Source organism: Saccostrea cucullata, unplaced genomic scaffold (genome assembly GCF_032062105.1).
Source record: "Saccostrea cucullata isolate Sc308-1 unplaced genomic scaffold, CSIRO_AGI_Scuc_v1 ctg1612, whole genome shotgun sequence".
NCBI lineage: Eukaryota > Metazoa > Mollusca > Bivalvia > Ostreida > Ostreidae > Saccostrea > Saccostrea cuccullata.
The window spans coordinates 121,551-149,198 of record NW_026921433.1 but is presented as its reverse complement, the minus strand read 5'-3'; the positions used below and the strand labels follow the sequence as shown (position 1 = coordinate 149,198).

Genomic DNA, 27,648 nt, shown 5'->3' with positions numbered 1-27,648 from the left:
TTCTTATGAAGATGCGATATATCCTAGCTGGTATTAGCTTGTGATAAAAGATACCACGGAGTCTGATACATCTGTTTCATATTTGGATATTTTACTTGAAAAAGACCTTAACGGTATTCTAACAACCAAGCTCTACGATAAAGGCGATGACTTGAATTTTCATATCGTAAACTCCCATTACTTATGCAGCAATATACCTTCATCACTTGCATAAGGAGTTTACATGTATGTATCTCAGTTGATTCGATACGTAAGACCATGCTCTTCGTATGAACAATCTATAAAACGAGGTAAAATATTGTCAGACAAGTTTATGAAACAAAAATATCAGTAGTCTCGTTTAGAGTCATCATTTCGGAAGTTTTATGGTCGAAACAATGACCTTGTCAGCAAATACTATTTATCATTGAGTCAAATGCTGACTGACGGTTTTCAATATTAGTCCATTATTTATTCACTGAATTTACGACTGATTTTTCCGTTCATGGATTAAGGAGCTCGTGTACGGAGTGTTTGACCGGTCGACAAGGGATGCTTACTCCTCCATGGCAGCTGATCCCACCTCTGATGTTTTGGAGGTCCGTGCGTTGCTCTGCTTCTGTTTTGTATTAATTATTTTATGTATGGACTTTTGATCTTGAATACTGTCGTTATGTCCATATGTTTCATTCTGTGGGGGGAAATCCCATATGATACCTTTTCTCTCAAAGGATAATGGTGGGTTATTGGTTAGAAGAAGAAATCCCACCTGTATCCCATAGGGTTTCCTGTTTGTAGGTATAGTTAACACTAATCTTTTTTTACCTCGAAGATAATCAAGATAATCGGCGCGAGATTTTCTGTTGGGGAGATTTTTTCTACTTTCCAGTTTCCAGCACTGGTAAATCATCTGCATGTACATCTCATCCCTTATTTCAAGACCAATTTCATATTCAACCTGTATAAGTTATCCATCTCCCAACCCCTTATCATGCTTATAATCGTCTTTAGAGGCGGATAAACATGCTTAAATTGTTCTGAATTTTGTGCCACCCGGCTATAAAGCGTTAAAGGGGGGAAAGGTATAGATGATTGACCAAATGCTGGAAAGTATTACATTGGCGTCGGAAGCAAATTAAAAGTTGGGGGGAGGGGGGCTAAGTGTAAGAAAATTTTTTTTAGACCTCCCAAAAAACCTGACAAGCAAAAAAAAAAAAAGGAAATGTTCATTGTTCAAACACGAAAATCCTATTTCGTGTTGGGGGTGTATAGGTTCGAATATCATTTTTTTTCCGAACAGCAACACCTTCCCAATTTTAAAACTATAACGTCACTGTGCAACGTGTCTGTGGAAAGTGGGGGGGGGAGGTAAACCTACGCAGCAATGTTTAATGTCTATACTAAGTCTATCTTTGGTAAAGTTCCGACGCCTATGTATATTATTTTTCCCTTCTCCCAGTACTACGTTCCTGTAGAATACAGATACCCATTGACATTTCCGGAATAATAGTGTTTATCGTATATAGTTTAGATTTATGGACGTTAATGTAATTTCCGATGCAGTTTTTGAGGAAAACAAACAATGAACCATCGATTGTATGTTTTGTCAAAGTTTGAACCAAATTTAAACTGTCATAGTTTTACATAACAATTTACTTAAATTTAACATCGATAACGATTGTGTTCAATATTTTTCTAATCTTTAAATGATACTGTTGTGAACCTCAGACGATTTTAACAACAGGTGAATTTTAATCAGGTCCAGTGCAATTAGTGCATTAGCTACGCAGTTAAAACTTCTTAATGAAAGTAAACAGACTTAAAAAACCTTCTTGATAAAGAAGCATGTGATTAAGATATTTGCAATAATTGTATTTAACCTAAGTCAAGCTAGCGGCCAATAACGAAATACATTTATAAATTTTATGTTTATCGACTAGAAAAATGTGTTTCTCGAACCCGACGCAATAACTATGATTAATTAATTAAAACGTAGCACCAAAACTAGGAATTGTGTCACTTAGGGGAGCCCGAGATACTAGGGCTCGAAGGCGCCCCTCTTGATTTCCGGTCTCAAAAGGAACCCAATTTACACCGTTTCTGGGCGCCAGGACGCCAAATCCAACCCTATTCTCGGATACATATATGTCCTTTGGGGGTCTAGAGATGGCGCCATGGCGCCCTCTCTAGACCCCTATAGTACATATATGTATCCGAGAGTAGGGTTGGAGTTGGCACCCTGGCGCAAGAATCGGTGTAAATTGGGTCCCTTTTGAGAACTGAAATCAGCAGAAGCGCGTTCGAGCCCTAGTGTCCTGGGCCTCCCCTGGGTGGCATAATTTCTAGTTTGGGCGCCGGGCACCGTCTCTAGACCCTTATTATTATAGTACATATATGTATCCGAGAATAGGGTTGGATTTGGCGCTCTGGCGCCCAGAATCGGTGTAAATTGGGTCCCTTTTGAGAACTGAAATCAGCAGAAGCGCGTTCGAGCCCTAGTGTCTTGGGCCTCCCCTGGGTGGCACAATTGCTAGTTTGGGCGCCAGGCGCCATCTCTAGACCCTTATAGTACATATATGTATCTGAGAATAGGGTTGGATTTGGCGCTCTGGCGCCCAGAAACAGTGTAAATTGGGTCCCTTTTGAGATTGGAAATCAACAAGGGCGCCTTGTGTCTAGTGTCGTGGGCTCCCCTAAGTGGCACAATTCTTAGTTTGAGTGACAGACATTTATTAATAAATCTGTGTTTTTTACATCGGGTTCGATAAACACTTAAATATAGTCGATGTACATTTTTAGTTATTGGCCGCTAGCTTATTGGCCGCTAGCTTGACTTTAATTTTGAGGAAAACAAACAATGAACCATCGATTGTATGTTTTATCAAAGTTTGAACCAAATTTAAACTGTCATAGTTTTACATAACAATTTACTTAAATTTAACATCGATAACGATTGTGTTCAATATTTTTCTAATTTCTTTAAATGATACTGTTGTGAACCTCAGACGATTTTAACAACAGGTGAATTTTAATCAGGTCCAGTGCAATTAGTGCATTAGCTACGCAGTTAAAACTTTTTAATGAAAGTAAAGAGACTTAAAAAACCTTCTTGATAAAGAAGCATGTGATTAAGATATTTGCAATAATTGTATTTATGTACATGTATTTTACTTTGAATATTTATATTCAGTGTAATTTTTTCTTATCCATTAGAAATGCATGACTTTCAAATCTCTGTCGACAAATAACACAGGCGAACCTTGTCAACATGAGTTAGAATACACAGTAGGAACTAAATGCATTTTTCAAAACCAAAATGTACAATGATTTGACTCTATCTGATAAATAAAAAATAACTATGATATCTTTGTTAAATTAACATAAAATGCAACAAATGTGCATTTAAAATTAATTTGTCACTTTTTCCTCGAAATATGTTTGCTTTGTTTTGTAATGTTAGAAACGGCTTTTACATTTAATAAGCTCACTAGTTTTGAAGGGCACTAAATTCACATTAAATATAAACGAAATAAACAAATTTTATGAAGAGGGAAAATTAGATAAAAAATATTTTTGGATGTTGGCAATCTTACGTTTTAACACACCTAGCCATGCCAACAAATTATGATCATACTGAGCTAACACGTGGTATTTAATATGTCGGCATGGACAGGTGTGTTATAAAAGAAATGAAATCCAGAAATATGAATTCAATGCTTAAAGAACAATTATTTTATCAATAAGAGAAATAGCTCACACTAGCATTTTTCTCTTTAGAAAAGTACAGGCTTTCACCTACATCCATGGTTTGTTATGAATCAGAGAAAAGGATGAAAATGATTTATTTGAATTCCATGATAAATGTTTTTTTTTTTTTTACTTGTCTTACATGAAGAAGCATGATAAGAGGAACTGATATTTTTTTTTTTTTTTTTTACAGCATCATGTTTTTAAGTAAGTTTTCAGCTACCGGTATTTTGCTTTAAATAGTTATCATGACTGTAAGCCAACATGGTAATGTCAATAAAGTGATTGGAATATTGAATTTAATATATTTCAAGTGATGGTTTCAAGGTGAAGGAGAATGATGGGGGAGTTAGTATATCGTGTGAAAAGTACGGAAATAAGTTTCAGCGAGAATTCCATCGAATGTGGAAGGAGCAAATACTGTGTGATGCCACAATTACAGTAAGATTGTAAAAAAAAATTCACCAGAACACTGAATTTTTCGCTCTTGATTTTTATTCGGGTGCGGGAGGTGTCAGGTTTGTTTCAGAAATTTAAATATCTAATGATGTTTCTCTTACTGCTATCATGACTATGTAACTATGAATATATATAAATTCATATACCCACAAGAAAAAAATTATCTTGAGAGGACTTAAGATGTTAAAAGAAAGATATAATAATATACAATTATTTTGATAATACAAATGTATTCTGTAACTTGCTTAAAGTGCTTGAGATTAAAATATGGATTATTTAGTTTGGTACATACATGATATTTTTATCTGGTCATAAAAATCTTTATAATGTCAATTCTGGAGTGCTGATTATTCTTTTATGATACACTATTAAAAAAGGTGAAATGTAAAGATGCTAGAATATACTTTTTTTCACTGCAGACAGAGACAGGAGAGGAAATCCCCGTACACAGGTCGGTCCTATCTATGCACAGCGACTACTTCATGGCCATGTTTACCTCTGGTCTACAAGAGGCTTGTGTCGCCAACCCCAAAATAAGTCTGACAGAGCACCCAGCCGATATTGTTAAAGGCCTCCTCAAGTTTATGTATACCGGTACTCTTACAGGTAAAAATGTTGTTTTAAGCTTAACTTGAGTATCTGAAACATCAATATACTAAAGAAATTTGCGAGTCACGACAATTTATTATTTATTTCATCCTGCTAAAAGCCATATACTTGGATATGTAAAAAAAAAAATGAATGTTTCTTTGTCCCAGCAAGTTTGAGATACATGTAATAAGGTTTAACTTGATATGATTGTATATATATATATATTGCAACTGTATTGTGCAATGTTGCTACAAAGGCTTGAGATTAAACCAGAAATTGTTCCATTTATTACATGGTTTTCTATTTGTAAGAATTTGAATAATGACTAATTTCAATACATGTGTACAGCCTACTGATATAACTATAGTGGTTAAGTTGATTTTTTCTGCAGACTTGAACAGGGAGACAATCCAGGATTACATTATGTTGATGGACCAGCTACAGATGTTGTCACTGAAGAATGCCTGCTGTCCTTACATGGAGGACAACATTGACACCAACAACTGTCTAGGTAACCAGAAAATAAATTATAGATTCATTAAAAGAGCATGGCTATGAAGTTAATGACTATCTCAATCACGAACAACTTTCTAGCCAACCAGCCCTATTTTTTTTCATTCTTGATTTTGATTTTTTCCCCAGATGTCTGGCTTTTGATCAGATATTTTTTTTTAATTCTTTTTTTTTTTTCAGATGTCTGGATATTTGCACAGAGATTTTCCTGTGAGGACATGCAGAGGAAATCCTTGTCTCACATAAAGCACCAGTTCAGCTTTGTATCCTGCCAGGAAAACTTCCAGCACTTGGAAACTGACGCTTTGTTGTTTTTACTGCATTTAGATGATCTTAACATGAGTGAGTGTATTTCTGAAACATTTTTAAAAAGTTACTTGAAATATGCATGAAACAAAGTGATGCAATCAGATGTAATGAATGAAATATATGGAGATAACAAACAGTACATTAGACAAAAAAAAAAAAAATAGGAGCAAAGCAAATACAGACCTCCAAAACATCAGAGGTGGAAATAAGTGCCATGGAAGATTGGGCAGCCAATGCCAACTGGTCACATTCGTGAATGATTTAATATCATCAGAAGTCAAATTTTTTATAATCTTTGTTAAGGAGAAAATTCAACTCAGATGATTTGTTAATTTCAATCCCAATAATTAAATTCACTTTATTAGCTCACCTGAGCCGAAGGCTCAAGTGAGCTTTTCTGATCACATTTTGTCCGGCGTCCGTCTGTCCGTCTGTCTGTCTGTCTGTCTGTCTGTCCGTCTGTCTGTCTGTCTGTCCGTAAACTTTTCACATTTTCGACTTCTTCTCAAGAACCGCTGGGCCAATTTCAACCAAACTTGCCACAAAGCATCCTTGGGTGAAGGGGATTCAAGTTTGTTCAAATAAAGGGCCATCCCTTATTCAAGGGGAGATAATTGAGAATTAGTGAAAATTTGGTGGTATGTTTTAAAAATCTTCTTCTTAAGAACCACTGTGCCAGGAAAGTTGAAACTTATGGGGAAACATCCTCAGATAGTGTAGATTTAAGTTTGTTCAAATCATGTCCCCCAGGGGTAGGGCGGGGCCACAATGGCCGACCAAAGTTTTATATAGAAATATATAGGAAAATTCTTTAAAAATCTTCTTCTCAAGAACAGCAGAGCCATAATTGCTCATATTTATATAGAAGCATCCCCAGGTAGTGTAGATTCAAGTTTGTTCAAATCATGACCCCCAGGGGTAGGGCGGGGCCACAATGGCCGACCAAAGTTTTACATAGAAATATATAGGAAAATTCTTTAAAAATCTTCTTCTCAAGAACAGCAAAGCCCTAATTGCTCATATTTGTATGGAAGCATCCCCAGGTAGTGTAGATTCAAATTTGTTAAAGTCATGACCCCCGGGGGTAGGGCGGGGCCACAATGGCCGACCAAAGTTTTATATAGAAATATATAGGAAAATTCTTTAAAAATCTTCTTCTTAAGAACAGCAAAGCCAGAATTGCTCATATTTATATGGAAGCATCCCCAGGTAGAGTAGATTCAAATTTGTTCAAATCGTGACCCCCGGGGATAGGGCGGGGCCACAATGGCCGACCAAAGTTTTATATAGAAATATATATGAAAATTCTTTAAAAATCTTCTTCTCAAGAACAGCAAAGTCATAATTTCTCATATTTATGTGGAAGCATCCTCAGGTAGTGTTGATTCAAGTTTGTTCAAATCATGACCCCCAGGAGTAGGGCGGGGCCACAATGGCCGACCAAAGTTTTATATAGAAATATATAGGAAAATTCTTTAAAAATCTTCTCAAGAACAGCAAAGCCATAATTGCTCATATTTATATGGAAGCATCCCCAGGTAGTGTAGATTCAAGTTTGTTCAAATCATGACCCCCGGCGGTAGGGCGGGGCCACAATGGCCGACCAAAGTTTTATATAGAAATATATAGGAAAATTCTTTAAAAATCTTCTTCTCAAGAATAGCAAAGCCATAATTGCTCATATTTATATGGAAGCATCCTCAAGTGTAGATTCAAGTTTGTTCAAATCATGACCCCCGGGGGTAGGGTGGGGCCAAACTTTTGGATTCAAACTTTTCAATAGTAAACCAATTACTACTTTTTCCTAGCCACAATGCTCCGGTGAGCGATGTGGCCCATGGGCCTCTTGTTGACAATTACCATGTCGGCATACAGTCATGAACATGAATAACATAACATAAATTAACACAATTAATACAAGCATATACAAAGTGAGAAATGTGAGGTGAACAAAATTGTGTATTTCTCAATATTAATATTCATTTTTGACTTTCTTTTCTGATGTCAAAGCACTTTTTCCAGAAACAACATATCCTTCTAGCAGTTGAAATATTTGTAGGATTGACAATTTTTCTAATGGGGTTATCACTAGTATATGTGTTTACATTAAATATATCATTATAATTGCATCTATATTGATCATACTTTGGACAATAAAGAACAAAATGTTTTTCGTCTTCAACAAACAATTTACATGAATAACATAGACGTTTTTCTCTAGGAATAAGGGGTTTACAGTATCTACCCGTTTCAATATACAGTGGGTGGGCACTGATCCTTAATTTTGTTAATAAAGGTCTACAAATAAAGCTTAGGGAAGAAACACGCACGCTAACTCTCGATTCCCGCCTACATTTTGGAACCAATTAATTCAATATGAATAGCAATTCGGCCATAAAATCTTTGTTTAATACAAAGAACAGTTCAATGGTAATTGATAAATCGTCCTAATACCAGCGCTAAACAGTAAATTATCAATAATTCCAGCTCTTGAAAAAAGGGGGGTAGACGATATTTTCCATTGAAATCGGAGTTTCAAGCATCACTGTATTTTGAAATAGTCTTGGATATGATTAAATGTTCCTTATATCTTTTCTTATGTTTTAGGCAAATAAATAAAACATAAATATTTCAATAAAATATAATGTTTCAGCTGTATATCGCTTTGAAATTGGTGGAAAATAAGCATTTTTATCGTTTTTTGTCAATAAACATATGTTCCCCCCCGTGTCACACAAAAAGCTTTGGTATGAATTTGTGAAATACCATTCCATATTACCTGTAAAAAGGAATTTTTGTGACACGGGGGGGGGGGGGGAAAGATGTTTTAAAAATATTTTCCATTTTTCATTGATTTCTATAGTGAAAAACACAAGTCTTACCAAAATTTTAGAGTTATCTCTCTTTGTTTTCCCAAATAAGTAATGTTTTATGAAAATCCATATAATTATCTATAAAAAATATAAAAAATTCATCGAATATGTTAGCTTCTGAAAATTGAATTGGAGGTAGGCGGGAGAACAATACTATCGTTCGCAGTTCTTTGTTTACTTTAAAAATCTTTAAATTTTAATTTCATTTTATTGTAATTTTCTTTCACAGACAGTGAGAAAGTGATTCTGGACTGTATACAGAGGTGGTTAGAGAATCACAGAGGGATAAGTATGGAGACCCTCTGGGACATTATCAGGTGTATAAGATTTAATCAGCTGACTCAACATGACATTTCTATCTTCTCAGAGCAATTCTCAGAAAGCAATCCCAGCCAAACCCAAGGTAATCTGTTATAATGAGTGGGAGAAATATGCAATAATCTTCTCGAACATAATTACATGTATTTAAAATCAAATTCTTTTTAATGAAAATTTTTTGTATGTGATTTGACAGCTTGAAATTCATTTATGAATCTAAATTGTCAAGACTCAAGAAGCAATTTGGATTAATACAGAAATAGATAAATTATCATTATGATTTAGACATGTAAAAAATAATCCAAAGTGGATAAAAGTTTATAAAAATAAATTGGAGTCTTAAATAATAAATTTCAGCATTTTAAATTTGCTTAAGATATGTTTTGAAGTATAATTGTGCTTTTAAAAAAAATCATAAATCTTTCTTGGAAAGATCTTACGGTAGGTACAAAATGTTATTTTTATTGTTTTCAGAAATAGAAAACTACATACAACAGTATAAAACATGTGTGAAAGATCGACCAAGAAATGAAAGAAAACACATCTATGCTATTGGGGGATACTTCCAATCTCGGACTGGGTAAGTCTCGGAAATGTTAATTAGTTTCAATAATAATTATATCAAAATGATATGATCTGTAGTTCTTAAGATACAAAAATAGGTCATTAGTCCATTAGTCTCTCAAATTACTGTGAAATCACAAATTTTTGTGGGGGTTTAATTTTCTTTGTTTTCAAGGTATGAAGAGACCCATGAATTTATGACCACCACAAAATGTAAAATGTTACTGATACATACATAACTACTTACCAATTCCTCATCCATGAAATCAAATCCCCATGAACCAAGAGTTTTTCCTTAAACCACGAAAATTCGACCCCACGAAAATATGTGATTTTACAGTATACTGGCTTGAATTGAGCAGTCTCTGACATCATAAAAATAAAATTTTACAAAAACTCTGCTTATGTCTTTTTTGTAGTCCATGTTCTCCTCGCCTTCAGACCGTAGAACAATATGACGCCATAGAAGACACGTGGAAATCCATGACCCAATTCCCTGTCCTGGCCTCAGCCATCTACGCCGTGGAAATATTTGGAAAACTGATCTGTTTTACTTCCTACTCCACTGTGTTCCTAGCTGCTTTTGAATTTGATCCCATTCAGCTGAAATGGAAAGACTGTTCATCACAGTTCCAAGAAAACTGTCTAAAGAACATGAAGGAATGTTTTAAAGTTACCGGTGCCATTACATATTGTTGTGAATCAAATACACTGTTTGTGTTGTGTGACAATAACACGCATGCCTACAGAATGATGCTGTCTGATAACGGAGACTTACAAATTGGTGCCACACAGAGTTGGAGATATCCCATGAACCCTTCTCTGGCCTCGTTTGCAGCTGTGACACTGAACAAAGATCTATACGTCTTGGGCGGGGAGGAGAGACTCTCCGTTAGGGACGTGACCCAGATTCGTGACGTCATGAAATGTAACATCCAGCGGAATGATTGGGAGAAAATGACACCTATGCTAGAGGCTAGAGCCAGCTTTGATGCTGTTCAGTTTGGTATGCTATTAAATTCCTCAAATAGTCCATGTATTTCATTTTAGCAAGATATGTTTGACATTTGATAAAATTTGAATTGCGATTAATATTTTTTGGTTTTATTCATTTATGTAATGTATTTCATCCCTCTTATCATCATGACAATTTAATGAAAAATCTTATTTTTATAATTTTTATAGGTATGTGTGATTACCTGTTTTGCCATTATATTACTACAGCCCAATTAGGCAATAGATTTAAGAAGTAGAGTCAGACTTTGAATTCAGGGTTTCCTATGTTTATCAATGCAGTGCTTGTCAGCTGAATACACAGATGTTTCTGCAGCGTACTATGACCTTTTATCTTTTCTACATTGACACAGATGGCAGGATTTATGTAGTGGGTGGTTTTAACAACAGGAGACTACGTACAGCTGAAATGTACTCACCGGTGACTGACCAATGGACCTTTATATGTAGCATGAACAAAGAGAGGAGCCACCTTAAAGCAGCCGTGCTGTCAAACAAGCTGTATGTGATAGGAGGTAAGAAATGTAATCATGTAATGTAAACACTGTAATATGTAACAGATATTAATGTAATAATCAAACAATGATATGTAATAAGAGGTATGTAATGTACACGGAATCATGTAAACTAAAGCAGTCATGCTGTCAAACAGAGTATATGTGGTAGGAGGTAAGAAGTGTATGTTAATCTTAGTTGTAAACTGAAGCAGCTCTCAAACAAGATGTTTGTTTGTTGAACGAGGATAATAACAAACTTAAGTAATCTAAATCAAATGAGATATAAAGCAGCTTTACTGTCAACCAAATTATTTGTTGTAAGAGGTTAACTAAATGTAATGTTATCATGTAATCTTAAACAGTGATATGTGATAGGAGGTATGTAATGTAATTATGTACACTGTACTCTAGAGCAACTGTATTGTCAAAGAAAATGATCTGTAGTTTCTATTTTATACAGCTGAAGACAAGGGGATATTGTTTGCAATTTATCATTTTTCATTCTTTGAAATGTTTTTTCTGAAATAAAGTTTTTTTAAAACTACTTTAAATTAATAGTATATTAACTCTTGTTTCGGGATATTATTTTCTATAAGGACCTACATTTTACTGGTCTCTTATAAGTTAGTTGTTAGATTCTTTGCCATGTTACTCTCATTTTGTAATGGCTAACTGTAATACGTTTTTATTTTTATACAATAACATGAGCGTATTTCTTCCCTTTGAACAGGTAAATCCTACTCCAGATTTGAGGGTGGGGCCAGGAAAGTGTTGAGTTCTGTGGAGGTCTATGATTCCTACACAGATACCTGGAGCTTTGTACAGCCCATGCAGCAGAGCAGATGTATGTTTGGAGCTGTTGTTCACTAGTCATGTCATTCAAAGTTATTTTATAATAAACTTTAATGTTTCTCTGAAACAGGTGTCCATTTCAGTATTTCATGCTTTATAAAGATTTGATGTAACGACTGTAATGTAACAAATTTGATTTTAATGCCACAGAACAGGTTAAATAGTTTATCTAACAAAGTACTATAAAATTCAGTAAATCAAATAATGTTTGAATTCGACTACATACTTTTATTTCTCAAGTCTTTTCATGTCTGTAATTTAGTTAGAAATATATGAGGCAACCAAAACATTTTAATACCCCACGCAACAAGTTGCGTGAGGTATAATGTTTTTGACCCGTCCCTCAGAGTGTCAGTCAGTCAGTCCTGTTTTTTTTTTTTGTTAGCGCAACTCCTCATAAGCTGCTGCACAGAATTTCGTCAAACTTTGCAGATATTTAGGACACAATGTGTAGATGTGCATATTACCAGGAAATTTTTATTCCTTAATTTTTTCCGGGAATTTCTGCACTTTTTAACTTAGGTGTTTGGCCATACCTTGAATATAGAGATGAACAGTTTGTCAGTGCAACTCCTCATAAACTGCTGCACAGAATTTCGTCAAACTTTGCAGATATTTAGGACACAATATGTAGATGTGCATATTACTAGGAAATTTCGATTCCTTTATTTTTTCCGGGAATTTCCACACTTTTCATCTTAGGTTCATCTTAGGTTTTTGGCCATACCTTGAATATAGAGATGAACAGTTTGTCGCACTTTGCACAGAATTTCAAACTTTGCAGATATTTAGGACACAATATGTAGATGTGCATATTACTAGGAAATTCCGATTCCTTTATTTTTTCCGGGAATTTCCACACATTTCAACTTAGGTTTTTGGCCATTTTTATCTTAGGACTTTTTAACTTAGGTGTTTGGCCATTTTTTGAATATAGAGATGAACAGTGTGTCAGCGCCACTCCTCTTAAACCGTTGCACAGAATTTCGTCAAACTTTGCAGATATTTAGGACAAAATATGTAGATGTGCATATTACCAGAAAATTCCGATTCCTTTAATTTTCCGGGAATTTCCACACATTTCAACTTAGGTTTTTGGCCATACCTTGAATATAGAGATGAACAGTTTTTTAGCGCAACTCCTCTTAAACTGCTGCACAGAATTTCGTCAAACTAAGGAGGTATTTAGGATACAATGTGTAGATGTGCATATTACCAGGAAATTCTGGTTCCTTTATTTTTTCCGAGAATTTCCGCACTAAAAACTTAGGTTTTTGGCCATACCTTGAATATAGAGATGAACAGTTTGTCAGCGCAACTTTTAATTTTCATCAAACTTTGCAGATATTTAGGAAACAATGTGTAGATATGCATATTACCAGGAAATTCCGATTCCTTTATTTTTTCCGTGAATTTTTCAACTTAGATTTTTGGCCATACCTTGAATAAAGAGATGAACAGTTTGTCAGCGCAGTCCTCTTAAACCGCTGCACAGAATTTTGTCAAACCTTAAAGATATTTAGGACGTAGTGTGTAGATGTGCGTATTACTAGGAAATTCCGATTCCTTTATTATTCTGGGAATTTCCGCACTTTTCAACTTAAAGTTTTGGGGGATATCTTGAATATAGCGATGAACAGTTTATCAGCGCAACTCCTCATAAACCGCTGCATAGAATTTCAGCAAACTTTGCAGATATTTAGGACACAATGTGTGGATGTGCAAATTACCGGGAAATTCCAATTCCTTTATTTTTTCCAGGATTTTCACTTTTAATTAAATGTGCTTTCTCTTTGTTGTAAAAATAGTGCTTTGGTATCAAATAATTAAAAAAAAAGTGAATCAGATATTATTTCACTACAAATAATTTTTGTTTTAAATGTATCTGCATTTTGACTTCCTTGGGACCAGGTTTTTATGTTTAAGGCCATTGTATCTGATGTATTCTATCTTTTTTATCTATTCTGCATAAAATTTTGATAAAGGCATTCATAAGTGGCATTATAAGTGTCATGATATAAAAAATATATACATTTATGTGCTGACCATTGTCTGATATTGTAATCATCTGTTTTGTCAGTGTATTTACTTTAAGGCCTTGTGATATGTTATTGCCAAGTCTCTTATTCTTTTGTCCAGCTAACTCTGTATTCAAAGAAGCCTTGGCAAAATATACACTAGTAAAACCAACTTATAGCAAACACACCTATGATCAATTGTCATTTACAATGAACGGATTTCAATTCTCAGTGGCTTTAAAATGGATAAAATGGAAGCAAAATCATGAACACCAGAATTATCTGTTCAATTTACACTATACAGGTATTTAGGTCGGGCATTCATCTAATTTGGGTATATTTTTTATTTATAAAAACATGTATACATTTGCTGCAGGCAGCCAACTTGTCTAATTCAGAGTATAATCGTTTTTACTTTTTTTTGTTTACTGCTGCATTTATATATGCAATCATGAATTAAAGAAATAAACAGTACTGTATCAACTTTACGTAGTTCATGTTCTGTATGAATTAATGTGTGGCATTGCTTTTTGCTGGAATATTCTCAATATCACCATAGCTTCAAACTTAACTGCAAACATAATACGAGGGGTGATCAAAAAGTTCGCGAACAAATTGAATAACTTCCATAAAAGAAACAATATTTGGTTTCAGTGTTGATTATATTTTAAATTAATCCTCTCCGATTTTAATGCACATCAACCACCGTTCTGCGCATGCGCGAATCACGTGATATTGGAGGTCACGTGACCCCCTCCGTAGCGTTCTGTCACAAAAGTTGAAAGATTTTTCTAAGTTTTATATTTCTTTCCATGTGAGTTAATTTTTATAACAAGAACAGTTCATTTGTCAGAAATGGTCAAATCTTGGCAACAGAATGGGTGGATAAGAATATCCTTTTAAGCATGGCGACCATTAAAACACAAATCTTCTGTCTCGGGAGAGACCTTTATTCAAGGTGGATAGAGAATGAGTGCCTCCTTTTTCTCATATCTAATATGTTTTAAAACTAAAGTAAACGATATCTTAGGTATTTAATAATTATATTATTGTTCAAATATTAAACTATTTTTCAAAGTGTAAATTGGAGGTCTTTGATAGCAAATTGCTTATTTAAAAACACATATCTTTTCAAACTTGCTTTTACTGGGCAAGATGACAAGTATCATTTTTAACCATCTGCCTTCCTTCACTAAAACGATCAATCCAATCATTAATTGAATTTATAGGAACTCGTTTATCTTATTAAGCTGTGTACAAATTATTATATGATACTGCATGGGGATTTCTAAGATATACAATAAATTATACAGTCGTTTGTTGAACGAGTTCGACTGAGACAACCATTTTTCGCCACAAGTGACTTACATAGTGACGTCATATTCACATTGTGACGTCACAAGCAAGGAGAAAAACTTTATTCAGCATATGCTATTTATAGACCTTGTGTATGGCTATGTGTGTACCGAATTTCATTCTAATCTGAATTGTTGTTTTGTAGATATAGAGATAGTTCGCGAACTTTTTGATCACCCCTCGTACTGTATCAAGGTTTTTTTTTGCCCTGTGTTATTTTCGCCCTTTTGCACTCGCTATCAATTTTGTCCCATTTTAAATTCGCCCAGTCACAGTTCTGTTTAAGAATTCTTACTGTGTTCTGTGAATTCGCCTAGTTTGAAATTCGCCTACTTGTGACAAGGGCGAAAGGGGCGAAATTAAAACGGGGGCGAAAATTTTCCTGTATACAGTAATCTGATAATTCTGCATCTTTTCTTTCTTTATTTTCATTTTTTTTTTTTTTGCTATTAATGTTCAGAGATTTTATGGTGACTTTGGAAAAAATACATGTATATCATATTGTTAATGTTATAATAAATAAAGACATTTGTTTCACAAAAAGAAACACTGAGGGCAAATAAATATCACACATCAGCATCTCTTGGCGATTGAGATGTACAGAATCACTGAAGAAAATGCCTCTCAACCTTTCCATGGTTTATTTCACGGAGTCACTATTTATTTTTTCTTCCTATCCACTGAATGTCACTCTTCCTATCCATTGAATGTCACTGGCGTTTGCTTGTTATGACAACGATTTTTAGGAAACTCAATGCTGAATTTATGTTTAAATACAGCTGCAATATCAATGTTTGATGTGAACACTTTGCATACCAGCTTTACACATGGTTATGACTGATGCCATGGTTATGACTGATGCCAGCTTTACACATGGTTATGACTGATGCCGTGGGAGTATGTTATGATATCACACAATTTTGTTTGTCACGGACTGACTGATCCCTTCTTTTATTGACAACATTTCTTTTGTACGATTCCAGCAGAGATAAGATTTCCATATTTCCATTATCCTCGGCAATAGCGTACGGCGTCTTACCTGCCTGCAAAAAGGGAAAAACCAGCTTACTTGTTATGTAAAGGCAATCAAAATGCATGTAGATGATCAGTATTTTTCTATGACCTTAATTGTTAGTCTTTCGTTGTTTGTTATAATTTGTTTTTTTTATTGTAAAAACAATTTGTTAGCATCACTTCCGTTGTTTATTGTACATGTATACAGTTTGTTGTTATACCCCCCGCTTGAAAAGCGGGAGGGTATATAGTAATCGGTATTTCCGTACGTCTGTCCGTCCGTCCGTCCGTCTGTCAGTCCGTCCTTCCGTCTGTCTGTCCGTCCGTCTGTTCCGCTTTGGGGTACCCATCTCTTATCCGCAACTCCTCTCATACCGCTGAATGAAATTTGATGCAACTTTCACAGAATCTTTATTACATATTGCCATTGTGCACCTCCTATTTTACTTTTTGATCCAACACATATTTTGGGTTTCCCGGTATACAGGAAAACACAGACTTTTTCACCAGTTATAACCATATGGGAGGCGGGGGGTATCATTTAGTGAGCTCATCGCTCACAGTACCTCTAGTTTTCTATTGTAATAGGTGTTTGCTTGTTAGAATCACTATTGTAATGTTTTATGTGTTAGTATTACTTTTTGTATTTTTTTTAAAAATACTTATATTGTTTGGGACAGTGAGGGTATAGGTATATAAGACAAGAAGAGCTTTGTCTCTCTTGTAATACTTACGTTGTTTGGGACAGTGAGGGTATAGGTATATAAGAAAAGAAGAGCTTTGTCTCTCTTGTAATACTTGCGTTGTTTGGGACAGTGAGGGCATAGGTATATAAGAAGAAGAAGAGCTTTGTCTCTCTTGTAATACTTACGTTGTTTAGGACAGTGAGGGTATAGGTATATAAGACAAGAAGAGCTTTGTCTCTCTTGTAATACTTACGTTGTTTGGGACAGTGAGGGTATAGGTATATAAGAAGAAGAAGAGCTTTGTCTCTCTAGTAATACTTACGTTGTGTGGGACAGTGAGGGTATAGGTATATAAGACAAGAAGAGCTTTGTCTCTCTTGTAATACTTACGTTGTTTGGGACAGTGAGGGTTGGCATATAAGACAGGAGGAGCCTGGTCGTCCCGAGTTGATTCCGTGTGACGGCCAGATGCAATGGCGTGTTCCCACTCTGTATAAATATTTACATATATTTACATTTACAATGTCTTCATACGAGATAAAATCAAAAATAAAATAACATAGCTTTATTAACGTACAGTTGTTTTCTCAGCACTTCACAGAACTGCATGCTTGATAACTAATGCTTACTCGAAAACTTTTTGCGATGCTAGGGTTTCTTATTATTGAATAAAGTATACTGTCTTGAATGTAGGTCTTAATCAGTTTGTTTGCACGAGGCTGAATAAGGTCATAACTGCCAAAAAAGTTGATAACACAACAATATTTACAGCTTCATTGAGTCACATTTGCAAATTGGTCAACGCAGTATCGTTTTCAGCAAATACAGTCGATTGTTAAGTGAATGTTGACGGATGCGTCTTGTCCGTACGGGAAGCTTCCTTATTCGTGACACCTTATCAATCATGTTATATTTTCGGACGTCCTTCTTTGCTGTAATTCAAATTTATATTGTTTCCATAAACTTCAGCTTAATTACTGTTCGATAGCTATATATTTCACTATCAATACCTAAAATATTTAACACATAAATTTAACACACTTTAAATGTAGTTGAAATTCAGTGTCTAAACAAAAATAACACTTCATGTTCCAAACGCAGGCAGGTTTTTAGTTTGACTCATATTGTCACGTGAATATATCATATACATGTACATGATGTGAGAAGCGAGAGGGGTTTGATTGGGGTGAGGAATACAGTATTTTACTTTTCCTTCTGACAAAACCCGCGCGTTTCCTTTGAGTTCCCTTATTCCCTAGAGCATCTTTATAACCTCTTTTGACATCATTTAGAGAAAGTTTTTATAGGGTTACATGTTACCTTCAGTGCTCGGCCATTAACTTCCGCGCCTTTTCGGATCAGAGCTTCTACCAGTTGATTTCTTTCTACGGGGTCGTTCCGCATTATAGCTTGGTGTAGTGGGTACAACCCATTCTTCAATAAAGATAGAAAAGTCAGCGTTTGAATTGTTATTTGTCTAGTGTTTTAAGAGATCTGCAGATATCTTCATTCAATTCAATTAAATGTTGTTAATATATTTTGTACTTGGTTACTTGAGACCAGAATTTTAGCATGATAAAAGAATGGATACGGTGTTCAACTTGTGATAGTTATTAGTACTTAATTTGGTTTCATATTAACATAATTATATACAGGTACATAATGTATAAATGTATGATCTCCATTAAATGATAAGTAAAAAAAGTTAGTTGGTGTTAAATTATAATCAGAAGTAAACTTGATTTGTATAGCTAAAAGTACTCACTGCGTTTCTGATATTAACATTGGCATCCGGGTCTTTGATGAGTTCGTCTAACCCGTCATGTTCCTTTCTACGGTCTTTCACCGAGGCCTTAGTATTAGAAATATTGGAGTGGGTTTAATGATAATTAATGTTATTTAACTATATTTTAATTGTACTCCCTGATAGACACTTTCAGTGACTAAATAAGTATAAATTTAAAACAGAACTCCCTATTCGTTTGAATGATTACTGCGCGTGCTTTTTAAAAAGCATAAACTCAACATTCACGGAAAATATCTGTATAAACCTTGCTCATAATAATATGAAAACATACACTTTTAAACTTATAAACCTAACCTTTAACTACCAGAAATTTTACATTTTCCTTCAAAAATGGCCAAAAAAAAAAAAACAAAAAACAAAAAATTCATATAGAAATTTAGAATGTTCGAGTTTGCTCTACTCCTTTTTATATTGTTTCACCGACTTTTGAGCTTGAATACTATTCTTTATCTCAATATATTTCCATGTAAAAAATATCCTTTGACCACCACTTTAAATATGTTAATGAATAAGACTTCTTACATACCTCATCAAAGGATTGCGTCCTTCCTCGTTCATCTATTCCTCTTGGTTCCTTTAAAGATTAAAAATAAAATATGTATAATTGCAGAGCTCAAGGTTTATTCTTCATTGTGTTTGAGGGATAATGTGAGGTTAAAATAAAAAAAAAATAATAAGTTAAAGTAACTTGAACAAAATGAAATGTAAAATTACAAAGGCATTCCTAACCATGCAGCTTTAGCAACCAAAAACAAATTTTTCCCTTTTGTATTTTAAGATCGATTTTCTTTCAAATAAGAAAGAAATATTATTGTACACATATAAAAAAAAAATTAATTTTAGAACAAACCTCTTTTCTGGCGGTCAGAGGGGTTTTCTTTTCTGGTTTCTTGTAACGACGAATAAAATGTTAATCATACAAATCCATTCAACATTGGGGAAAAATGAATATCTTTGATAATGAATTATTACATCTTATTCTTATTCTCCTTGCACAAAATCTGTCTATTATCACAATGTTAAAAAGAATAATTGGCAAATTTTTATAATATTCTTTCAATAATGATTAATATTCATTTTATTAAACATCCTCTTAATTTGTGTTAGTCGTGTTTAAATGAATAATTCAACGTGTTCAAGACTGAATTAAAAAAAAAACATCAAAGGGACATGGTTTTATTACAATTAATGATTATTTGAAAAGAAAAATGCTCGTGTTGCGTTATGATTTATAAATCCATACAGTGTAATCCTAAAATTTTGAGTAATAAACACACTTGTGAAATGATTGAACTTGCATTGTAATATCGTTGCATGTAAATCAGACATGGGGGCATTATGTTAATGGAACAGTGGATTTGACACACGGTGTGAAATGTGTATATACAATTACCGTTTTCTTCTTTTCTACAAAATACAACTTGATATTAAAAGAATGACAAATAAAAAAAATCTGATTTAACTAAAGTGCATTTTTAGATTTGACTTCGTTGAAAACAGCATACCTGGTATATGGTTCCTTTTTTTAAATAAACGATTATTCATTTTTATCCCCCGCTTTCAGTGGAAGAAGAGGACTTAAAACTAAATCTGCTTGTCCGTCTATTTGTCAATCTGTCTCTGTTAAACACATTTTCCGAATGACCCCCCCCCCCCTAGGTTTGCAATTAAATTGCATTTCCTATTAAGGACAGATGATACAAACATTTTTTTTTCGTCGGAGAATTAATATAATGTCATAAGCTTAGAAAAGTGGATAATTCTTTGATTTTTTCTCTCTTAGGACTTGGAAAATGAAATAGACTTGGAAAAGTATAACATAAACTTTAGAAAAATATACCAAGCCAGATCAATTTTTATGGGGAAAAGTAAAATGGTAAAAATCAGCCTATGTGATTTCTTTCTGATTTTTATCATTTTGTTTTCCCCATAAAATTCACCTGGCGTGGTATATTTTTCTAAAGTTTATCATGTTTATACTACACTTTTAGATCCAAGCTAACACATTCTGAAATTTGTTTTCATCTGTAAACTTTTACTGAGTGTGATTTGTCCATATTTGTTATTATTTTTTTTTTTAGATATTAATAATATTTTCCAAGTCTAATTCATTTTCCATAAGTAAGGAGAAAAAAATTCTAAAAATTGTCCACTTTTTTAAGCCTGTGACAAGATATTAAATCTCCTCCGAAGAAAAAATGTGTTTGTATATCATCCGTCCTTGGTTTAAGTTTAGTTTAGTTTAAGAAGTATTTCATTCATAATATACAAAGAAGTATACAATATAAATTGAACAGCAGGCCAAGGATCTATATTTATAGTTCTCCCCATCTTCTCTCCTTTACCCCTTGCATGGCATATACGCATTTCCACGCGGAATTTTTTTATCATTAGAATGAGGGAACAATTGCTTAAAAAACAATTTTTGCTAAAAAAAAATATTTGCCATGAAGGGGTAAAAAGACCTCTATCGATTTGAAGGCCAACTTGTATATCCAATGCCAAGGTGAGGAATCCATACATTGCTTGTATAGTTTGCACATGACATACATAAGTTTTCTTTCAGCATTTACTGTGAACAAGAAAACCCCCATTTGACTTTCAGTCTTCGATATTTCCCCTTCACTTTTATTATTTTTTTTATTTACGTCTTCCTTGCTACTTGACATATTGTACTATCACATGATTTTTACGTTTGTCCAATCATGACAAAGAGCACCCGGCAGGTGTGACCGTTCGACAAGGGATGATTACTATAGGCGTCGGAACCGGGGGGCTAGAGGGAGCTTAGCCCCCCACCCCCTCCCCCGCCCTCACTTTTTTTTTGCAAATATAGACATTTTATAGGCATTGAAAATTGGGGTTTACCTTTTTCTGTTGGTTTAGCCCCCCACTTTCAATTAGACCCCCACTTTTAATTTGCTTCCGACGCCCATGATTACTCTTACATGTCACCTGAACCAGTCTCTTACGAATTCAGAGGTCCGTGATTGCTCTGCTCTAACGTTGTTTTGTTTAAATGAACTACATGCACGGAGTTTGCTTTGTGGTTGTTATCTTCATCATATCCACATTTCACTTCAATGACGTAGAACTATATAAGAAGTTGTGTTTTCGAAAACTTGCTTATTTTATGTTTTAATGAAACTAGGTAGTTGTGAAATCTTATCCTGACATATCAAGGATTGTTTGTTGGTGTTTTATTTTTTTTTCAAAAACCATTGAAATCAATACCCACATTAAAAAATAAACTGTATACATTGTATAGTGTTTCTGAAATACATTTTCTGGGTTAAAAAAGTGACTTGTTGATTTACTTTCAGCTTGTAACTATGGGGTCAATAAAAGTCTGTCTATCGGATTTTAACGCCAAACTTACATAAACTTATTTATAAAGTAGATTGATATTGAACTTTCCCTTTTAAGGTATAGAAGAAATTGTTAGGATTCGGGACAAATCAATAATTTGATATTATGGACTGATTTCAAAAGAAGACGAAAAAATACACTTTTTGAAAGTTTTATTCTTGAAAATGTTTGAAGAAAAAATATACATTCTCAGCTACAATGACTGAAAAACTATCGTATTCATAAGAAAAATGGTATAACACTGACATTGCTTCATGAAATAAAATTACAATTTAGTCAATCTTTTATGCTTAACTTTAACGTGATTATGGAAAGCTACGGATACAGATAAATGTTAAATACATAAGAAAATTTGAGAGATATGAATTATAAACATCCTGCTATTCTTCTTTCTCTAAAATGTCACCATCTGTCTTTCCTACGGGTGTTAGGGAAGGCAGCTCGAGACTCTTGACCTTGAATAAAAGTACGAAATCAAGGTCAAAAGATTTTAACAATTACTATCTTATAGTAATTTTTATATCTAAATGATAAAACTTAAAATTGTAAGAACTCCCTAAACGGCGCTATTTTTTCAACAATCTTTGAATCAGATTATTAAAGTGTCATTTTAGCAAATGTATGAATTTATAATTTAAAAAACGAAATATGGCGTTAAAATCCAACAGAAATAAACTGTTTCCTTACATCTATTAGTCATTCGCAGTAAATGAGAAAAAAAAAATGATTTCCTATTGTAAAATATACATGTACAAGTTTTTGTTTTCAGTACGTTGTGTGAAATTCATGATAGCTCTAGCTAGGAATGGTTATTTTGTACGAGATGTATGAGATGAAGATATCTAACCTTTGTCTTCGCCTCTGTACTCCTTCAATATCGTCATCATCTTCTCATCATTGTTATTCTTGGCATAATCGTACGGCGTCATCATATCCTGTATACAACACATTCAGTGTACTGAACATGATGAAACATCATAAAAACTAATACTGCAATGTAGCATAAATCGATAAATTTGACGAATGTAGCATCCTTTTTTCCATTGAAATCTAAAATGTAACTTTATTTGAAAACATGACAACTTTTGGTTTAATCAAACATGTAACATGTTTAAGCTATCACATTTTGTAAGTTTTCATTACGAGTAGAATAATTACTTTAAATATACACTAAATTTGATGTGAAACATGCTTTTTTCCCCCAGAAATTTGGCCTTTTTGTGGTATTAAAAATCCAGTTTTCTTTCTCTTAGACGCGCAGTAAAATCTTATACTTACATCGTTTTGAGGCCGCCGTTCGGCTTTATGGTTTAGCAGGATCTTTGCGATTTTATGTTGTTTTCGTATAGATGCCATATGTAAAGGAGTATTTCCTGCCTGTAAGAAATAGTGTTGATATTGATGTATACATACAGGTTATATCACTCTATCATCGAAAATAAAAGTCCGTCCTTAAGTTTAAAGCAAAACCTTTTGACCAAACGTACCTTGAGCAGAAGCTTTCCTTGCATTCTCTGAAATGAACAATATTTTTTAAATCTTCAAAAAAAAAATCTAAGAATTAAACTTATCAGGCATTTTGATTGGATAGACTTCTTGCCACACATATGCATGATCCCTAGAAAATTTACTTTATTTGCCTAAAAGTATATTTCTGAGGTATAAATTACGTTGAAAAATCCATAGACAATTTAAATTCACATGTTTCCTTAATATGATTCTTAAAGATTATTTTGCTTCACTCTTCCATTTTCTTACTGGAATGGCTCTGGCGTTGATATCAGCACCTCGACTAATCAGACGTTTTACAAGCGTCTCCCGAATTAATGGATCGTCCTTCATGATTGCCATGTGAAGGGGAAACAAGCCACTCTAGAAATAGCAAATTAAATACATGCATGCATGCATTATGAAATTTTACTGTATCTAGTTTGTAGTATTATAATGTGAATGAATGTGTAATTTCATAGTTAAGGAATAGGCATTGAAACTATACCACAAAAAATTAGTTATTTATTGAGAATTAGAAAAATAATATATATACGGCTTCCAGTTTAAAAAAATGAAGGGAATCCAAACGGCACAAGAATTGTGACAAATATTTTATTTATTGTGCATGCACAAATTACTAGTTTTTGTTCTGGAAGTAATAATGAAAGAATTACCGAGTTTTGAACATTAACATTGGCCTCTGGATCTCTCAAAATCTCATCTAGCTCGTCTATCGGTCCGATCTGTAAATAAAATGTAAAAATTGTCTTTCTCAATCATGTAGTAGATACACTTTAAAACAGTTGTGTCTGAGATTCTGTTTTTATACTTATAGTTTGAGGATGGAATATTTCTTCTATTGATAATACATACGGTTAACAGCGGGCGTGACGTGTCAATAGGGAATGGTAGCCCTTTCTAAGCACCTGATTCCACACCTGACATCTCTTTTGATTAGAGAAATTTTTAGATCGATCTCTATGTTATTTTTAAAAATTTGTTTGATACATTTGGACAATGCTTACTGAACAGTTTCAGTTCTTACAACAATGTATAGAAAACCAATCTAAATTTGAAATATAACTTGACTTGTGCATAAAATGTAAAAGTATGAAAATATACTCAAAGAGCTATGTTTACTTTAAAAAGGCCATGTTCTTAAATCAATTATTTGACTAACACCCTATTTCCAATATCATATATCAAAATCGAGTAGTGCATCCATTTCCAGCAAAATATTATTTCGAGAATCCAGGTATTCGAAAACAGGCTTTGAGAAAAATACAATGTTCTTGAAATTTGCAGTCCACAGTGTAATAATGTTAATGTGATAGGACTTTTTAACCATACACAGAGACGTAAGCGTAGTCATGGGCATCGGTCGTACAATAAACCTGCAATACACGACGTCTCTTTTGATTCATTACTACGTTATGTAAATCAACAGTTACGTCTACATCATATTCACACGAAACTTTACTCTGTCCCTTCGAAACTTTTAAATAGTCCTCTTGAAAAGGCCAAGGAAAGTCCAATTTTTGATTCCTCTGCATCAGAATATAAACTCGGATCTGTGATTATGGATATTGCATGTCATAGGCTTTTTAAACCCGTACGTTTTGCGGAAGAAAATGCAGCTATATATAACAGTCCATCATTTCCTTAAACTTCATTATGCCAATAAAGGAATTGACGCGGTTAATATAAGTAATATTCTTAATCACAAAAGGGTCCAATCTTGTATTCCACCATATTTCAAGTTAAAGACTACACCTTGTATTTCCTACAAATACACATCGACTTTTCAATTAAAAAAAACTTTACATGGCCTGGATACAGAGCATCTGAAACATAATCCTCAATCGTGTTCATGTTCTTCTTCACCCTATAACTATAGTCCTGCTGGACACATTATTACATGTGACGTAAATATAGTTAACAATAAGGACCTTAGATCACTTATTTTAAAAGGTCCTGAATATAAGGAACCCCGGTCTTTCAACTGGCGTCAGAATTTCATTAATATTATGGATTCTGTTGAAAATTACGCCAGACGATGGACCAGATATGAAAAAGAAGACGTTGACACCTTGTCAGAATGGATTAAATGTATCAGATCCATGTTAAAGTCACGTATTAAAAGATTGAGGGGCAATATGAAAACCATCTATCCTTCTGTGTTCAATAAACCAGAAGTGAAAAAGGAATTAGATAGATTACATGATCTTTACGTACTGGTCCCTGCCGACAAAGCAGGTAACAACATTGTCTTCGTTTGTAAGTATTCTAGAAGAACTTGGATTTAATTCTACAAGTGGTAATCCTATTTATACTCATACTTCCCTTTCTAAGGAAGAAATTCTTCAAAATCATATGTCAGTTTTGTATACTTTTTAATATACTATAGAGCTGAAATGAATTTGAACTACCTTATATATATATTGAATTCCAATTCTTCATAAGAATCCTTACAAACAAAGATACATTGCGGTTTCGTTACTCCTCACTAAGATATTGACAGTAGCGTAGGAAGAACTTCAAGAGTACTGTGCAACGATATATTCTAGAAGTGTTGTGAATCAGATGTGGATGCTAAAAAACTCCAAAGAACTTTTGGACAATTTGAAATCACAAAATTTTACCAAAATCAACAGCTTAAAAACTTACGACTTTTCAACTTTATACACAACCATTCCCCACGATAAATTAAAATCCAGGCTTTGTGACATCATTGACAGCTGCTTCTTCAATAGAAATGGAACTCGTAAATTTACTTACCTGGTCATTGGTCATTTGCAAAATTATTTTGTGAAAAAAGATTCTGATTGCACACACAAGTACTTTGAAGTTGACATCAAGAAGATGCTTGAGTTTCTCATTGACAATATCTACGTGGTTTTTGGAGACCAGGTTTTCCAACAATCTCTTGGAATTCCCATGGGAACCAATTGCGCTCCGTTATTAGCAGACCAATTTTTGTATTCATATGAAGCAGAATTTATGCAAAATCTTACGCGTGAAAAGAAGAAAACACTTGCTGTGGCCTTCAACTCGACCTTCAGATATATCGACGACGTATTAACAATTAACAATGGTAATTTCCATTCCTACGTCGATACGATATATCCAGGAGAGCTCGAGATAAAAGATACGACAGAGTCTGACACATCTGTTTCATGCTTGGATATTTTACTTGAAAGAGACGTTAATGTTAATCTAAATTCCAAGTTATTTGATAAACGTGATGACTTTAACTTTTCTATCGTCAACTTCCCTTACTTATGCAGTAATATACCTTCATCACCCGCCATTTTGTTTAAAGTCATGATTTCTGTAGGTCTCTTGTCGATACAATGACCTTGTCAGTATGTTAGTATGAAAGAACATAGCAGTATGACGAAAGTAGACAAGATGTTCCCACCCTGTCTCAGGAAGAAGGATAATACTAAGTAGTAAAGCTATAACAATTTTTGCGGCACTTTTAACTAATTCTTTTCAGCTTTTTAGATTACTGCATAACTGAGTTTTACAAAGATTTTCAAGTTTATTAATAATTATTGTTAAGCAGACTTTTGACTGTCTTTTAATTTGTCGCACAAAAAGGCATGAACTTGCCTAAATATTTTAAGTGCTTGATTTGGATCAATTTAAAAAAAAAAGATTTTTAAAGATATTTATCAATACCTCTTCGTGTTAAATGCCAAAAGTATGTCTGCTATTTCATTACATATATTATTATTATTTACTTGTCTACAAACTTACTACTGCTGTTCAATAAAAAATGTCCTGAACTGGATGACATACAATACAGATATCATATGACATCAATCTTGACTTTTTCGCATTATTGAATCTTTAATGAATTTCTAACAGTTTATGTGACCACTTTTCATCACATAGTTTTATTGTGAGAAGCTGGAAAACAAGGACTGTTCGAGACACTGCCTTAAAATGAATGGTAAAGAATCAGTAAACTAGAGTGAACTTAAATGCTTCATTATAACTGCTGTAAAACTCGTTAAGAATTCCAACGAAAGATATATATATTCACTGAAATATGTAAAATATACGGCATCCAATGTATGTATTATAGGCAAATGAGCAGGTTGTCTTCAATGATAAAATTATTTAATGGGCATAAAAAATGGGTACCGGCCTTGCCAACGAAAATTATAACAACTAATGTACTGT

At 33.8% G+C, this 27,648-nt stretch overlaps 2 protein-coding genes across 3 annotated transcripts; one reads left to right on the top strand and one right to left on the bottom strand.

Annotated features, from left to right (window-relative positions):
- Positions 1-1,537: 1,537 nt before the first annotated feature.
- On the top strand, positions 1,538-12,076 carry LOC134259954 (actin-binding protein IPP-like). 2 transcript variants are annotated; one of them, XM_062742547.1, is made up of 10 exons: positions 1,538-1,575; positions 4,041-4,167; positions 4,605-4,791; positions 5,168-5,287; positions 5,470-5,631; positions 8,701-8,874; positions 9,264-9,369; positions 9,773-10,359; positions 10,721-10,882; positions 11,595-12,076. In XM_062742547.1, exons 1-10 carry the CDS (start codon positions 1,562-1,564, stop codon positions 11,732-11,734), a joined length of 1,779 nt encoding a protein of 592 aa, XP_062598531.1. In that variant the 5' UTR covers positions 1,538-1,561; the 3' UTR covers positions 11,735-12,076. The 2 variants fall into 2 exon arrangements, with proteins under 2 accessions (XP_062598531.1, XP_062598530.1); XM_062742546.1 differs by lacking the exon at positions 1,538-1,575 and adding an exon at positions 2,818-2,850.
- Positions 12,077-15,992: 3,916 nt separating this feature from the next.
- LOC134259949 (poly [ADP-ribose] polymerase tankyrase-2-like) lies at positions 15,993-23,817 on the bottom strand. Its single transcript, XM_062742537.1, has 11 exons — positions 23,725-23,817; positions 23,454-23,480; positions 23,245-23,343; positions 22,814-22,901; positions 19,991-20,004; positions 19,448-19,486; positions 19,124-19,171; positions 18,556-18,642; positions 18,111-18,224; positions 17,181-17,279; positions 15,993-16,133 (listed from the first exon to the last, which is right to left on the bottom strand). The coding sequence occupies exons 1-11, from the start codon at positions 23,815-23,817 to the stop codon at positions 15,993-15,995; spliced, it is 849 nt and encodes a 282-aa protein (XP_062598521.1).
- Positions 23,818-27,648: the final 3,831 nt, after the last annotated feature.

Coding starts and splice junctions, on each gene's coding strand:
- LOC134259949 (XM_062742537.1), bottom strand. CDS start 23,817: ATGGCAATCATGAAGGACGATCCATTAATTCGGGAGACGCTTGTAAAA. Junction 23,344..23,453: donor AAGGAAAGCTTCTGCTCAAG/GTACGTTTGGTC, acceptor TATTTCTTACAG/GCAGGAAATACTCCTTTACA. Junction 18,225..18,555: donor ATGTTAATATCAGAAACGCA/GTGAGTACTTTT, acceptor TCTTTATTGAAG/AATGGGTTGTACCCACTACA.
- LOC134259954 (XM_062742547.1), top strand. Junction 8,875..9,263: donor CAATCCCAGCCAAACCCAAG/GTAATCTGTTAT, acceptor TATTGTTTTCAG/AAATAGAAAACTACATACAA. Junction 9,370..9,772: donor TACTTCCAATCTCGGACTGG/GTAAGTCTCGGA, acceptor TCTTTTTTGTAG/TCCATGTTCTCCTCGCCTTC.